The sequence below is a fragment of the Acanthochromis polyacanthus genome, chromosome 14, assembly GCF_021347895.1.
Source record: "Acanthochromis polyacanthus isolate Apoly-LR-REF ecotype Palm Island chromosome 14, KAUST_Apoly_ChrSc, whole genome shotgun sequence".
NCBI classification, from domain to species: Eukaryota; Metazoa; Chordata; class Actinopteri; family Pomacentridae; genus Acanthochromis; species Acanthochromis polyacanthus.
In genome coordinates this window covers 27592911-27610163 of record NC_067126.1, presented here as the reverse complement: position 1 = coordinate 27610163, position 17253 = coordinate 27592911, and the positions used below count along the sequence as shown (strand labels likewise).

Here is a 17253-nt window from a genome sequence, read left to right as displayed (position 1 = left end):
TTTATTTATTTATTTACTCAATACTTTTTACTGGAAAAGTCCAAAATATTGTTAATGTTATGGAAATGTTATAATCTACCATCTAAATTGTAACTTTTTATACCACTTAATACTACTTTATAGCACTACATTCGCTGCCTTTGTTCCAGGAATCAACTGGAAGAAAAATATTAAAATACCACTGGTGATGGAAAGAAAAAAAAATTAAGAAAGCTATGAGCCTTTCAACAATTTTACAAGAGTTTAACGAGTTGAATGAAATGGATGCTGTCAAAAAATGGGAAAGTGAAGAGATGCCAACTGATGTTAAACTGAATGCATGAATGATATATTTACACAATTTGCATCCATATGGAACCCAAAGGAGGAGCTCATGAGTGTAGAATACATTTCTAACACTTGAACTATTTGATCACACTTTAAATTTACAAAAATCTGAGTGCCTCAGTTCAGCTAAAGAGACCAAACAACTGCTCCATAACAGGTTCAACAGCAATCCTACATTCTGTCTGCTATACAGTGTATTTTTGAGGACTCTTTTGACATAATTTTAATTTGTAATTCCGAGCTACTGCCGGTCTGTGCCCTCTGTTCAGATACATATATTTTCTCACCCAGTGGCTTTGGATGCCAGAGCTGAACTTCTTGAGAGCCGAGCATTAACTTCAATGATGCAGTACTCCAGAGACGACGGATGCAGGGCGTACTGGATGTTGCATTCGCCTACAATCCCGAGGTGACGTACCACCTTGATAGCCGTCTCACGGAGCATGTGGTATTCCTCATTGGACAGCGTCTGGCTCGGTGCCACCACTATGGAGTCACCTGCAGGGCAAGAGAACAGGTGAGGGCTTGGAGTGGCTTCAAACTTTTGATTAATGAGAAAGTGGCAAGAAAGTGAACATAAGACATTAATTGTGCCTTCTTAAGAAATCATCAGCTTATCAAGAAACATATTAAAAAAGAAGATTTTCTTGTCTTCCCTTGAGAAGCATTCCACTAAAGATCTCCATTTTAAATGGGTTTTTTTTCAGTTTTCATCTAAATATTTCAGAATATCTTGCATATCAACAAAAAGGAAAGAACAAAGCTTGTGTCATGTCAATGCCAATGTTTTTTACAGTTACTGCACAGTTCTTAAAATCAGAGACAAACATCTGCATGAAACTGGCATTTCAGTTTGTGCAATATGTCCTAAAAAGTTTTTATTCTTTTTATATGGGCGAGGTTTTGGGGCCAGAGAGTAACATGATTCAGTTAAAAAAAAACACACACACATTTGTCTGTTTATCCTTCTTGAAATTTGTAAGGAGCACTTTATACCAATGAAGCATAATGAATTAAATTGAACTGCATTCAGAACTAAAATGAACCCAGATGATTATGTTTGTCGCTCAAGTAGCAATTCTCAATGCTTTTCTCTAATGATGGAAACAATGGAAAGAAATAAGACGAGGACAATAGCTTTCTAAAACATAAAAAATGATTTGAAAGATGTTGAGTTTAACAAACTGTGCACCCTATGGTACTCTCCTCAGAGAGAGAGAGAGAGAATATGTGATTTGTTTGAGGATGACAGAACACAGTCAGAAGTCAAGGAAAAAAATAAAATTACTGTCTGGCAGTTATATGTCTCTGCAATCAAGTGAAGTCGCAGTTTACATCCATGTCTGTCCAGACTCATATATGCAAAAACTTTAAGTTGAAGCTGAAAATGTGGGTGAGGTCACAAAAACGATTCATCACCAAAATCAAATCAGTTTGTCCTTGAGTTGAAGTGACCATTACAGCAAATTTGAAGAAATTTCCTTCCGGTGTTCAAGAGATATCATGTGACAAACATAAACATGATGCCTCTTGCCATGCCTGTCACTGGCATGGAGGGATAAGATAAGACACATGAACAAATACAGCCCCAGATAGCAAACTGTGGGTGAATCAATGTTGAATCTATGTTGAGACCTAACGTCAAAATTATACAGAAAGCGCAAGATTGATAAAATGTTGAGTCAACGTTTGCTTACATAGATTACATGTTTGCAAACATAGATTCAACATTAATTAAACATTGACCTGTCAAACATTTTAATTAAACCAAAATACAATGTAGATTGAATGGCATCTTTTAAACACAAACTTCAATGTTGACAAAATGTTGTTGAATCAACGTTGATCCAACCATCAGTCTTCAACCGTAACCACAATTCAACCTTCTTAACCCTAATTCAACATTGATTTAACATCTTTTGCTATCTGGGTAAAGTGTGATTTATGGTTGAAAAGCAAATGTTGACTCAACATTTTATCAACCTTGCGCTTTCTGTATAATTTCTACGTTAGGTCTCAACATAGATTCAACATTGATTCACCCATAGTTTGCTATCTGGGGCACCAACACACTGCAAACAACAACAGAAAGTGACTTGTGGGGTAAATGTAAAGGTGCAAATGTGAAGTAAAATGGTAAACAAAGCAACAAAACAGCCGCTGTCATGATCTGACCACTTTAGCAACTAGTGCCCAGTGTGTACGCGTGTTATTAGTACCTGTGTGGATCCCCAGTGGATCGAAGTTCTCCATGTTGCACACGGTGACACAGTTATCAGCCACATCTCTCACCACCTCGTATTCCACCTCCTTCCAGCCCAGCAGAGACTTCTCCACCAGAATCTGACTGCTCATGGCCAGAGCCTGCAATTTCCATACAAGATTATCAATTTAGATTAAGCTTGATAAAGTCGGTGAACACAAAGCATCAAGACCCATACAATGTAATTCAATACAATAATCCCACAACGTATAGATTTTCTTTTGAAAGGTTAAAATCAAGACTGGAACCACGGACTTTAGTTTTTATTTCATGTGCATGTACCGTACTGAGTGGAAGCAATGTAATGCCCTGATACTTTAAATCGTTAGCCATTTTTAGATTGCAAAGGGAAGGAATATTTTAAAAAGATTAAAAAAAAAACTTGAACACACTTACCAATACAGTGCATTTAATACACTCCCACTATGAATTACGGCTTCAGAAATTCTCAGTATTGGGTCGATATAGGTTGTACAAACAGCTTGTTGACAGAGTCTGTACACAAACTGCAAACCTCATATTTACTACACTTATTTGTAGGATACGTGTATTGCATTGCATTGAAACACACAGATTGTGCTCTGTGGGGTGTTCAGCCTGTTTACAAAGATTTTGTGTTGGTTTTTTTTGCTATTTTTCCACTGTATTTGTAACATTAACAGCTTCCAAAGCACAGATTTTAGGAAAGTTACTTCAGTGACAAACCATGTGCATTTTTACGGTTCAAAATAGACATAATTAGTATTAAAGAAAACATGCTTGCAGCTTCTGTATATATTTGTGTACCCACAAAGCAGAGAAAGGTATGCAAGTGGTCAGAAAATATACAAGGTTAAGTGACACACGCTATTTTTTTCTAATTTGTTGAGAGCTGAAAGGCTTTGTTGCATTAAATGAAATGTGGCAGCCTGTTACAAGGACAGTCTGTATTGGTACAGATGCCACAGACAGAAAGAAACATTAACCCTTTTTTTGATAATTGACAAGGACAGACAAGGTTAAAGGAATGCTTTCTTTGGGTATTTTTTTTTTTTTAATTTTTGGTATTTTTCTTAAAGATACCAACATAACTGGCAAACGCTATTGAATTTTACAAATTTAAAAAAAGCAGTAGAACGTGAAATACATCACATAAAGTGTGCACCAATATAACACAGTTAGATGGAGACTGTTCATTTTGCAGCCTGTGATCACTGATTAGAGCTAATTGGAACTATTTATCTCTTGCCATATGAGCAAATAAATATATATAAATTAATTCAAAAGGTTTTTTGTGTGCCTATCAATACTCTAAACATTGATAAAGGCAGGGTAAAATGCTTCAATTGATGATTTTGACTAACTCAGATTGAGGATTTGGAAAGAATGACCAAATGCAAAGGGGGAAAAAATGAGAATGACTTACATTTCTATAAATATTTACACACATATGCCAACCATCCGTATCAAACAGCATTTATTCTGACCTTGTGGGCGGTTTCCTGCAGCTTTTCCTTGCTGGCACACAGACCGGAGCCCAGACCTCCGAGGGCGTAGGCTGATCGTAACATCACCGGATAGCCTATCTGCTCTGCTGCTTTTAAGGCATCGGACACCTGAAGGATGCACATGAATATTACATTCCCCCACAACAACTGCTGATTTATGCTCTAAACAACCACGCAACAACAGAACAACAGAATAAATATAAATGGAGAATAAACTGTATTATAAACAGAAAACGATAAATATATCAAGCAAGTGATGGAGCATGTTCACGTGTTACAAACTATTGATGTAGTATACATGTTACAGTACCTTTAAAAAGTATTCAACACTGAATCACAGTCAACACAACTGGGCTATAGTCCCCAATGCAGCGGATATGGGTTCAAATCCAGCCCATGCCCCTTTACTGTAGGTCCTCCCCTCACGCTTCTCTCCACTTTCCTGCCTCTCTCCACTGTCCTATATATTAAAGGCTAAAAAAACAAATTAATAAACCTTCACTCCCTTTAAAGTGACTCACAGAATTCAACAGGTGCAGCCAACTGGCGCAACAAATCCCACAATTAATTACATGGAGATCATCTGAGTGCAGTGAATGTGTCTCCAGTGATAGTAGTATAAAGACGCCTGCTTCTGGAAGATCCAGTCGATGGTGAATTGGTAAATCAGAAAAGCATAAATCAGAAGATGGATACAATAAAATGTCACAGTCACTCAATATCCCTTGGAGTGCAGTTAAATCCATCATTAAGAAATGGAAGGAATACTGAACATGCGTAAATTTGCTTAAAGCAGGCCGTCCTCAGAAACTGAGTGAATATGCAAGAAAGAGACTAGTGACAGTTGCCACCAAGACACTGAAGGGATTACAAGCTTCAGCGCCTGAGATGAGAGAGACTACGCATACAGTCAACTGGAAGATGGTTATTTGATGAGAATTAAATTAAGCTTTTTGACTATCAGATTAGACACTACGTTTAGCGGACACCCAACCCTACAAACCATCACAAACACATCCATCCACACCATGAAGCATGGTGGTGGCAGCATCTGAAAAGCAGGCCATGGAAGGCTTGTAAAGGTAAACAATAAAAAGAATGCAGCAATGTATCAGGAAATCCTGGAGGACAAACTGATGCAGTATGCAGGAGAAAAGCTACTTGGGAGAAGACTTTTTTTTTTTTTTTCCCCAGTAAGGCAATGACCTGAAGCATTGAACCAAAGCTACACAGAAATGGCTTAAAGACAATGGGGTGAATTTTCTGGAGCAGCAGTCAGAACTCAGTCCAACTGAGAATTTGTAACTGGATTTAAAAACAGTTTTTCACTCACACTCCCTGACAGAGCTTGAGCAGTTTTGCGAAGAAGAACGGGGGAGAACTGCAGTTTCCAGATCTGCAGGGCTGAATGAGACCTATCAACACAGGCTCAATGCTGTTATTGTGCCCAAAGGTGTATATACTAAATACTAACTTGAAGGGGGTGAATATTTATAAAATCACTTGCTTTAAGTTTGTCAAAAACAGACAAATTAAATTGACCATGATGTTGAAAAGCAATAAAAGGTGACAACTTCCAAGAGGGTGAATACTTTCTATAGGCACCGTATAACCAGGAATTGTTAGTGTGACTGGACTTGGATCCTCACCGACTCTACAGCGATGCTGGGTGCAATCTTCTCATTAATCTCCATCAGTTTGTCAGCAAAAAGCTGCCTGTCCTCGGTGGCCATGATGGACTCCACTGGGGTTCCAAGGACTTTCACTCCGTACTTCTCCAAGACGCCACGCTGGAATAATTCCACTCCTGAACACAAATTCATGCACAAATGTAAAGTTAAACATACAGAACGTTTCTAAAAACTAACTCATTTGCATATGATTTTACTGTAAAAATATAAAAGAAAAGGACATCTGGTCTTCACAAGCGGAAATCACAACTTTGCTAACCCTAACCCTAGACTCTACAAGAACACATAAATTGTGTTTCCTGTAGTTATTGATCAATTCCATATATCTACAAAACAACTGTACATGTCTTACCACAGTTGAGTGCAGTCTGTCCACCCATGGAGAGCAGGATGCCATCAGGACGCTCGGTCTTGATGACCTCAGTTACAAATTCTGGCGTAACTGGCAGAAAGTAGACCGAGTCGGCCTGCTTGGAGCCCACTTCATTTGTCTGGACTGAAGCTATGTTTGGGTTCATGAGTACTGTCTTCAAGTTTTCTTCCTACAGTGACGGTTTATTTAAAAGAAAAGTCAAGTATGATGGTGAGTGTTCAATTGTTACATCATGTACAGCATGTCTTTCACTTTAGAGGTGCTACTTTTTTTGTACTGTCTGAAAATTCTGGATTCTGCACATTTAGTAGGACTAGCTTTTATTGAGTAAGCAGTTTAACTAGATACATTAGCTCGAGGTTGCAATTATTTTGTACCTTCCATGACTGTAATGAATGTTTCCGGGATGAAGAACCAACTAACATGAATCATCGAATGTTTAAACTTGTCAGGTATCATCCTTCACATAAACTACAAAGTCAGTGTTCATGGGACTAACGATGCGGCTCAAAGATGTTTAAATAATTGATTTATATGATGTGTTCTTAATAGTTTTTGGAAGACAAAGAAGGTTTGTGGGACATCAGAATTAGTTTCAGTAAAACAGTGTATCTGATATAGTGTAGACCACAGCAGGACAAATGACACATTTAAAAGTCCATTAACCAAAATCCAAACAAAGTGATTGGACAGGATATGTGATATTAGTCGTCTTTTCAAAAATCCTCTGCTTTGGTCGATATCCCTTTTACATGGAGTAATAAAAAACAAAGATCTCCATTCACAACCGTATCTCAGTTCAAGGGCTTACAGTTTTGACGAAAATATGTCAACTGGTGCATCAGGACAATCTTTACCTTCATTGCCTTGACGGCCTGAGACCCAGAGTAGTCGAACTCTCCAGCCTGACCGATAGAGAGACCACCAGAACCCAGCACCAGCACCTTTGATACCTGCATCAGCACAGATATAGAGACAATAAACACAGTGATTTGCAGAGCTTGACATAAGCATCATCTTTTAATGTATTTATGTGGAGACCTTGAGGGAAAACTGCTTGATTTTTATTAACTTGACTGACGCCATTCAGTCATCCCATCGCTTATTTGTAAAACACTAAACTGGAAATGGCATCTTTCCAATTCTCTGACAACTTTTACACCTTCAAAGACTTACTATACGTTCAGAATGTTTGCAGTAAACCTTCTGAACAGGTGCGACCTACTTTACCTGGGCTCTGGGAGGAATGTCGGGTTTTGATGGCATGACTGACACGATGTTGGCGTCTTTTCCTTTCTTGATCAGGGATATGAAGGCATCAAAGAGGAACTGTTGGAACAAAGAACATTGCTAATATAAGCGCAGTCTGAATAGTATATCAATAATAAGTAGAGGACGTTGTTTTTGTTTCTTGCCTATTGTTTAGTTTTGGTTCTGGTGTTTAAATGAAGATTTTCACCCTTTCTTCTTGCTAAGATACCCTCGTGATTGAGTGAAAGACCAAACTTTACGTGAAGGTACGAGCTTTTGAGTTTGGAACAGATTTCTCTAAACTTACCAATTCCTTGGGTCACTTTTTGTTTTGTTAGCAAAATCACTTCTTTCTTACATTATTTTAATCTTTGAAAAAAAAAAAACTGTGGCAGACCTACAGTGTAAGATAAGGCATTTTCTTCAGCCTACCAATGATAATAAAGGAAATGTTCTGTTTCTGAGACTACACTGGTGTGACAACATTAATGTCCTGAAACTGACTATATCAAGAGGTATGCACACATTAGAAAGTAATAAAAGATCTAATATCCACAGAAACTAATTAGTAGCACCAGTTGCCACAGACTCCCAAGCTGAGCTGCTGTAAAATGACTGGGTTCTGGTAAGCGTGTTAATGAACTTTTTTATTGGCAAAGTTTAACTGACTGAGCCTGTTTGTTGACAGATCAGCAAACTTTCACTCTTTGTGTTTAATGTAAAACATTAAAAAAAGACAGTTTTCTCAAAGTCTGAAAGAAAAGCTTTAAAAGCCACTAAACTGTCATGATGCTAATTTTTCTGATGCTCAGAGGAATCGATTACAGGAGGAAGGAGAGACAGAGGCAGAGTGAGGTCAGGTGTTATTATTCTGCCTCTATATGACAGATGTTACATCATATTTTGACCAGGACTTGAACTAGAGTCCTTGCCTTCAATGTATGACAAAGTGAGCAGGTAAGAGAAAAATGTAGCACAAAGCCATCAACGCTTTATGGCAAGGCAAAGCACCGGCACTATTAGTGGCGTTCCTAAGCACCTGTGGCCCTGATACAGGTGTCATCCTTTGTGCTGCTTTGTCAAGCAACACAAAGAATGTCACCTGCTGTTCCCTGCAATGTAGAAAGGGTTATATTCTTTTTTCCCTCTTTTACAGTCATGTCTAGTTTATATATATATATATTTCCATGGGATGGTGTTGTGGAAAAGCATTAAGACAGTATTATATTTGTTTCTTTGCTGGTACAACACTTTAAAGCCTCAGCTTTCCATAATACACAATTTTTAGTTAGTGACGTTATTTAAAGAGCCAAGACAAAAGATTAAAAACACTGATATACAGCCATGGAAAAAATAATTAGACCACCCTTGTTTTCTTCAATTTCTTGTTCATTTCAATGCCTGGTACCACTAAAGGTATATTACCTGAAGAACACAATGAACCATGGAAAATGGCTCAATATCAGCTCTTAAATTAAACTCTTATGCGCTATTTTTTTGTTTTTATCATTGTGTTTGTCCAAACAAATGTACCTTTAGTTGTACCAGGCATTAAAATGAACAAGAAATTGAAGAAGACATGGGTGGTCTAATAATTTTTTCCATGACTGTATTTTAACGACAGCAGCAGCAACCATCTGCTATGTAGAGATTTCGTGGAGCATTGGTAAGTGGTATCCTTAGCAGAAAATGAAATCACACTCCCTCTGTGAATGTTGTAACCTGAACTTCTGTTTTATGTTTTGGCGGTTACTCTGGCCAGTTGCATTTGACTGCATGTGAGTCCCTCCCATTGAAGCTGTTGGCCCTCTATGATTCTATAAATATACTCAGACTGAAACTCCCACATCAGTGTTCAACCGTTGTCCTCAACATATAAAGTCCAGGTGTTATATTTTTTCTTATATAGATGGTGTTTTTGAGATGTATGGTAGTTTACTGCCGTTTTGCTGTCCTCCTTGGCTCTGCTATGTCTTTCCACCTGTTTACAATGACAGTCCGTGTGTGTCTAGCAGACTGAGGGAGAGAAGGTGAAGTGAAGATAACATTACTCAGGTTGACAGCAACTCATTGCGACCATTCAATTTGTTTTACAAATCTAGTGAGGGCTGATGGTGTTGCTTTTTCTGGGGAGGGTTCCTGCGTATACAACATTTCTGGTTGTATAATAAGTAAAAGGAGAGGGAGCCAGTTTGTTTTGAGATGCCGGTGCTCAAGTGACACCCAGTGGTTTATAACATCTTTTCTCTGGTATTTCAACTCTGAATAATTACTTCTTTTTAATTTTAATTGTCCCATTTTGTGCTGCCACTTACATCCCACATTATTTCTAAAGGCCAACATTTACACTGATTCTGAATCAGTGCAAGACGTTAACTTTTACCTAAGATGCATACTGTGAACATACCTTTAATTAGCCGTAGCATAGTATGGAGGTGCTTCATGCACCACCATCAAAGTCTTTAATTACCTCTGTGTCAGTGGGACCACCCTTAGCCTCTGGGTGGAACTGGGCGGTGAAAACAGGCTTAGTGTTGTGCATGATGCCCTGGAAATTATGCACAGTTGATATAAAGAAAAAAAAAGTCAACATTTCAAAACCAAGCAAACCTTTTTAAAAGACTCCTTAAGGCCAGTTATTTGCTTGAATACAGTTGTTTTGTAAGACAAACTGATGCTTTCTATGCAAAAACCAATGAAACAAAACTATAAAAATGTCACGTTGTCTTAGAAAAAGACTGAACATTACAGTCAGTGAAGCCAACCTCATTGGTGCCATCATTGGCGTTGGTGAAAAGCGGGCTCCACCCTGGGGGCAGGGACTCACTGTCGATGCCGTAACCGTGGTTCTGTGCTGTAATGAAGGCCTGGCCTGTCATCACATTCAGCACCGGCTGGTTCTGCCCTCTGGGGAGTCACATACAAGCAAAACACAGAAAATAAAGAGGTGACACTTTAAAATATTGAAAAACAAAAATAATTTCACCATTCAGAGTATCATTTGAAACCAGCTGTGTTTGTGTCCCGAGAGATTTAAAATCTTCATGAAATGACTTGAAGAGCATGCATATTGTCTCTTAGTTATGTAGAGGTATTAAAGAACTCACCTGTTGCCCATAGGTAGCTTGTATGACTTGGCTCCTGCAGCCAGAGCAGTGATCTGGTTGCCCATACAGATCCCAAACACAGGTTCCGGACGATCACTCTCCAGCACCTTCATAGAACAGTTATTATGAATGATGGCAGAATTCAGGTTACAGGTACAAACGATCTTTGCAGTGAGTTTCTATGACAATAATCAGTGTATCTCGTAACTGCCAGTCAACAACATTCAATTTTGCAGACACAAATATTGGCACGGAAGTTGAACAATGAACTTCTGAGGACAGGGATGACAGCTAAAGTGACTAGTCACCTAAAAAAGGCTAGCTAAAAAGAATCAATATATTTTTTTAAGCATCTGCTATATTTAGAATGTCTTCACCGCTTTACTTTGCCGTCACACTGGCAAAGAACAGCAATGGACTCAAGCTGTTTTATCGATCTATGCACTCTTCAAAGCCACCAGACTCTGTTGACAAAAACAATCATTTTAAGCTGGCAGAACACAGGAGCTGCTGTTCTACCGTCACCTTGATCAGTTAGGTTGTTTGTGTCATTGTGTAATTTTATTGTTTTAACATTTAAGTTCAGAGCAAAATTACTGTATTAAAACACCAAAGTCACACAACTGTAGACCAGCAATTCCTGTGTTCTCTGAGGTAAAATTACAGAGTCTGGTGGCTTTAGAAAGAGTGATAAAACTGCAGTAGAAAAGGCTGTGTGACAGCGAGGTAAAGCGGTGAAAATAATCTGTCTGCTTCTCCAAAGTGAAGGTGTTCTGACTGTCATTTACATCCTACGGTCGCCTGAGCCTTTGCGCATGTTCTAACTGCAAGAACCAGCCTTGCAGAATCTCTTTCGGGGCCTTTCTGGGGGCTTTTCCTATAAAATTTACCCCATTTTTGTGCAGCCTTATACGTACCTCACTGAAGTATTTCTGTAAATACTATAAATAACTACTCTTCATGGCTCGTTGCACAAACATGGTGTAAAATTTTAACTCTTCTGAAGCACGTAACATCTAAAACAGCACCACATCCTACCTTGCGCACGTTCTGGATGAGTTTCTGGGCCAGAGACGGATCTCCTGGCCCATTGGATATGAACAGGCCATCGTAGTCGAGACTCTGCAGTTCCTGGTCCCATGGCACCAGGTGGACTTCTGCACCACGCTTCACCGAAAGACATACAGTTATTCTGCAGTGTTATGGTATGGCTTAGCAGCAGTTATATTAATGTGAACTCACTCAAAATAGCATTTGATAACATTAAACTCAATCCCCCTCGTTGTAAACACAACCAGTGTTATTATAGAAGACACCAAATGAAGGAATGCCTCAGTGAATGCTTTAATTGTTACTGAGACAGACCATTACCTGTGCAGTCAAATCTCTCTACATTTATTAACAACAGCAACTCATTGCTGAGGTTTAACATGTTTTAAATACTAAGACAATGACGCAATTGTTGTGTATGCATGCACAACTACAGCAAAGAAAATCAAAAAAAGGCAGTTATTTTGTTTAATAAACCATCTTATACCACCTTCATAATCACATTTAATGGTACAAGGAGTAAATCACCAACTTTGTTTACCTAACATTAATATTTCATAAAATTAGAGTCACCAACAAACCAATTCAAGGCAACTAAAAAAATAAAATGATTGCAGAAATAGACAAAACCAGCATTTCATTCTAAGTCTGTCGGCTTCTTTTCTTCACTCGCTGACACAACTAATTACAACTCAATACCAGCATTACACCAGCAAATCATTAACTTGAAGCATAAACACAACAGAAAGCCACTTTTTCTCACAGCTTGATGACAGAAACTTACTTTCTTTGTTTTTTTTTTTTGTTTTTTTTTTACATTTCTAGAGCTCATTAAACCTAACATTACCGTCTCAAAATTTCTAGGTCACATTTGTAGAAAACATGTCAGAGTGTTGACTTCTTTCTCTATGTTTGTGCAGAGAAGGTCATTTGGGGCTCCGTCACGAAAACAGCATTTCCAAGTGTGCAAATTAAACAAGATGTTTTACTACTCCCTCTGCATCCAGGCTTACCTTAACCAGCAGCCGAATGATGTTGTGTTTAATGCCACAATCAACAGCTACCACTTTAATGGGGTTGCCTTTTCCAAAAACTCGAATTTCCTGGTGGGTGGAAGGAAACAGCGACAAGAGTTTAGCACTCGTTGATGCCATTTATTGCAACTGTTTTGAGTCTAGTTTTGCATGATGTTAAATAGAAAAGAGTAGCAGCTGTTACCTTGGTTGAAACCTCTGCTACAAGGTTTTTCTGGTTGGGGTCACAGATCTCAACAGGATGCCCATCAAATTCAATCTTCCCCAAAACTGTGCCCTGAGGAAGAAACCGGGATGTATCAGCAGGCGATCAACCTACTCTGCACCAGATCCTGTATTTCCAGTACCTTGTCTCTGATGACCTTGGTCAGCATTCTGGTGTCTATCCCAAACAGTGCAGGAACCTTTAGAGGGGAATAAAATGTACATTTACAGAAGCATCTTATTCACCTCGCTGACATGCACCCTGTGCTTGGTAATTTAAAACCTCACCTTCTCTTCTTGCAGCCATTGACCCAGAGACTTAACAGAATTCCAGTGGCTGTAGTCGTGGCTGTAGTCTTGAACTAGAAGACCAGACACCTGGAGACACAAAAGCACAATATCAGCCGCATAAAAAGGCGAAATGAAAACACACTTGACTGCATTTTGCCTTAACATTTGTATGGCATCAACAGCTGTCAAAAATGCTAAAAAAAAAGCGTGTCTGCATGCAATGAAATAGTGAGCATGTAAAACTAAACACATAGAGATTCCATTTTTTATTCATGTCGATACCAACTAAAATATGTGAAGTGCATTTTAAATCTCTGCTGAGAATTTTTTCTTTCACTACAGAAAAAAAATGACCCAAATCGATTGTAATTGACAGATTGGGTGATAACGAAACTGTTATCGGTACAAATACTCCTAAAGATTTCAGCTCTGGTGGATTTTCTGACGACCGTGGTTACTATAGTAACAGCAAGACCCGTTTAATAGTAAAACCACAACTCCTTGAGGAGCGCCTTTATCAGAAATCTAAAACTAAGTTGATGCATCTGCTTACAGAAAAAGCAAACAATATCCGGCTGTTTATTAAAGAAGTCTGTCTGCAATCTGATTTCATTCTGTATCCTCCTAACCCCGACCAATTAAAAATAATTAGCTGAGGGAAAAATGTAGTGTTTGTAGTTACATTTAAGATGAATGACCACAGTCTGTGCTAACAGTAGTAACAATTTTTCCTGCGTGTCTCCAGTGGAAAGCATTTAATGTGAAGCAGCAGCGGTCGGATTTTCAGTTTTCCTTTCCAGAAACTTAATACAGCTCTATTTTGTGTTGGATTACTTGAATACAACATTTCCTCGAATATCTTTCTGCTTCTAAATCCAACACATTTTTGGTCAAAAAAAATGTCATAAAGAGTCAAAACATGTCCATACAGTAAATTATAAGAGCACAAGATGATGGACTTATGAAGGTTGTTTTGTGCAACCAACAGTCCAAAACAACAGTCAATTTTTTTGATCAACTTATTATTTCATAATTCTTTCCTGATAACTCACCTCAGTGTAGTGACAATGACAAAAACAAAATCAAAGCAAGCATCTGGAATGAATACAAACCTGACACTCCTCTACCATGGCTGATTTTCCTACCTGTATGCGTTCCGATTCCACATGTTTCCTCAGCCCCAGCTCGTCCAGCTCCTGGGTGTCAGGAACCCCGTAGTTCCCAACAATCGGGTAGGTCAGGGTCAGGATCTGACCTCTGTAGCTGGGGTCAGTCAGGGCCTCGGGATACCTAAAAAAAGGCAAAAAGTGGTACAAAAATGCCGGAATATTGTGATTACAGGATGCTAAAGTGCATTGTTGTGGTGCTGTCACCCTCAGACCTTCTATAAACAGGAAAAAATGCAGTGAATCCTGGTTTTAAAGCTTTTAAAACTAGATAAACACACTGAGGATGTCAGGTTCAAAGTAGGTTTTATGTCAAATGTGAATATGGAAAGTGCTTGATTTTCTTAAAATCATTAAGTTCAGCTGAGCCATTTCGGTGTAAAGTTCTAGAGTTCTAACTTAATGCATTAGGATGCCAACTTACCCTACCAGGCCAGTATTGAAGACCAGTTCCCCAGCTCCAGAGGCACCGTGCCCAAAGGAAAACCCTTTCATCCTGGTGCCATCCTCCAAGACCAGGTGGGCTGTCTGAGCCTGGGAGTTAAAAGAAAGCAGGCAGATGAGAAGTAAAATCTCACCCGAGAATAATGTATTCTCTTTTTATAAAAGCAAGTTTGGAGAGACCAAAAGGAAAACTTTGAGATAGATGTGTTGTAGATTTTGAGTTTAGGAGGGATGGCAACCAGTGAGCCTCTGGGGCTTCACACTGAAACTGCATAGGTCACTGTGAATTGTGCTGTGAATGCTGAGACAGACAAATCTGTTCTTCTGTCGAGTGTGAACGAGAGAGTGTGTCTGCATATGCGTGTGTGTGAGAGAGAGGGAGATAAATATGTGAATACAAAGGTTGATGTGACCCACGATGACCTCCAGCCGGCGGGCATCCCAAAACCTCTGGCCGATGTTACACCTTTTCTCTCTAACAGAAGAATCCTCAGATACAATACAAATGTAAAACACTGGCAGACTTATATAAACTGTGTTGTTGTAAACAATGTAACATTTCTTATGCTCAAAAAATTCATTTCGAATAATTAGGGCTTTTAACCAACACTTTACAAACTGCCTCCCTATAATTAGAGCTGTGTGGGTTTTGTCTTTGGATGTTGCAATGTCTCACACATGATGCAACACTCCCTGTGATTTACATATATGATGCACACAAGTCCAACAGCTGTATGCATTCTTTTTAAACCCTTTTCTGTGAGTTCAGTCAGTGAAAGTTCCACTTTCCCCATTCACGCTCCCAACTGCATTTAAAATCAGGCAATTTACTGAAATATCTTGTAGTAGCACAAGCACGCATGTGTGACAAATGACCTACTGTATTTTACTGAATCAGGTATAGCCACGTGTTCATTCGGCATACTGACAGTCCATGGGATAGAAGGTTTTCTAGTACTTTTCCCACCTTTTTTCATCCGGCTCACATAGCCATATCCCAAGCTGCACTCCTGATAAGAGTGATTGAGCTGCAACCTGGAAACTATACCTCCAGGGTAATTTATGTTCAAGTAAGACCTGTTTGTCGTGCAAGTGCTACGCCGAATAGCGGAGTAGGTCCTGTTGTTTCTGAAACGGAGTCGCACTAACTTTTAAGGAGTCTGTACATTTAGGTAAAGGCAAATCACCACAGATTTTGTGGATATTTCTGCGGAGTTCGGCGTCATAAATGAAGCATTTGTGCACAACAGGCAGCACTTCCAAAGGGATCTTCAAAGGGTTAATGTCCAGAATTTGTCGCTGAAAACTGAAGCTGAGACTTAAATGTAGTTTTCTTACCTTCGCACTGAAAAGTTTAGTAGTTTGAAGCCTCAGCCAGCCCGTTGGGTGTCTTCTGCCAACCACATACCCCTGTCTAAGAGATTTAACTACGCTAGACGCTAGGAGGATTTTTGTCATATTTGCTTATAGTTGCTCCTTTTGGTTACCCGGTCCAAAAATAAAAATGAATGCATAAACTGTGAAAAACTAGGAGTAAATATAGTTGAACCAGAAGCTAAATGAATAAGTTTTGGGTTTCACCCCTCGTGTTACCGCTGCCAGTTCAAGTGGACGCTTCAAAAGTTGACCTGGATTCCCCGCCGGAGCTTTGGTGCTCTCAGCAGCACGGTGTTTAGGTTTGTCTTCAGCAACACGCCTACTTTTTGACAAATCAAGTGGATAAAACTGACTCTGACATCTTTAACACATGTTGAAGGGAGTCCAAAGCCATGAAACTCTTTCCTATTAACTTTTTTACCTGTAAAATTCAACCTCTAGGCCTTTATACAGCATTTATAGTCACAGTAACCTTATTCATATCAATTTTTGGTGATCAGTTTGTGTTGAGTATCATCATATGCCAGAGCAGGCTTATTTGAAACTACATTTGGCATTTTTGCTCCAACTTGTCACATTTTCCTTCATTCGTCTTTCATTCAAAAGAAAAAAAAAACCTGACTGCTTCTAAAAATGTCTAAACATGAGTGATTACAGGCTGCATTTTAGATCTTAGAAACAGAAAAGCCACCGGGAATGAATGTACCTGCGTCTAGCAGACTTGTGGATAGTGCTTTCTGTGCAACAAATTCCTTACAGCCTTTTTTTCTTTGAGGCCAATTGCCTGCAAAAAAAAAAAAAAAAAAAAAAAGCAAACTGACCACGGACAGGCTGCATGGTAGTAGGATTAGAGCCGTGTGTGTATTTGCTGATCACTGCAAGACCGGTCCTCTGTGGAGAAGGCTGTCTGACTGCCACTCTGCTGTGTTCAGCAGTCTGAACAAAGTGGGTGTGAGTATTAGGACCTGTGTAGATCAGGAAATACTTCGACACTCCAGAAATTGGACTTGGAACAATAGGATGTGCTCTCCGGGTAACTTTGATGCCGTTTGCAAATCTTCAGCATTTAAAAAAAAAAAAAGTGAATCACAGTATTATCTCACATTTAAACACCTTATGTGCACCCCAAACCACATATATAAGCAAAATTTCTCATTTTTGATTTCCATTATGCTTCAGTTTTTTGTA

At 39.0% G+C, this 17253-nt stretch overlaps 1 protein-coding gene across 1 annotated transcript in view; it reads right to left on the bottom strand.

The window, feature by feature from the left end:
• Positions 1–16294, bottom strand: part of cps1 (carbamoyl-phosphate synthase 1, mitochondrial) — an 84263-nt gene extending 67969 nt beyond the window's left edge. Inside the window, exons 1-18 of the mRNA XM_051959187.1 lie at positions 16027–16294; positions 14669–14778; positions 14224–14368; positions 13076–13165; positions 12931–12987; positions 12768–12860; positions 12563–12652; positions 11538–11666; positions 10500–10606; positions 10158–10299; positions 9863–9940; positions 7372–7470; positions 6999–7094; positions 6121–6310; positions 5727–5884; positions 4057–4185; positions 2547–2691; positions 615–825 (exon numbers count right to left, since the gene is read on the bottom strand). Of these exons, the coding sequence (XP_051815147.1) occupies positions 615–825; positions 2547–2691; positions 4057–4185; positions 5727–5884; positions 6121–6310; positions 6999–7094; positions 7372–7470; positions 9863–9940; positions 10158–10299; positions 10500–10606; positions 11538–11666; positions 12563–12652; positions 12768–12860; positions 12931–12987; positions 13076–13165; positions 14224–14368; positions 14669–14778; positions 16027–16146 (2189 nt within the window). The 5' untranslated portion in view covers positions 16147–16294. The remainder of the gene's footprint in view (positions 1–614; positions 826–2546; positions 2692–4056; positions 4186–5726; positions 5885–6120; positions 6311–6998; positions 7095–7371; positions 7471–9862; positions 9941–10157; positions 10300–10499; positions 10607–11537; positions 11667–12562; positions 12653–12767; positions 12861–12930; positions 12988–13075; positions 13166–14223; positions 14369–14668; positions 14779–16026) is intronic.
• Positions 16295–17253: the final 959 nt, after the last annotated feature.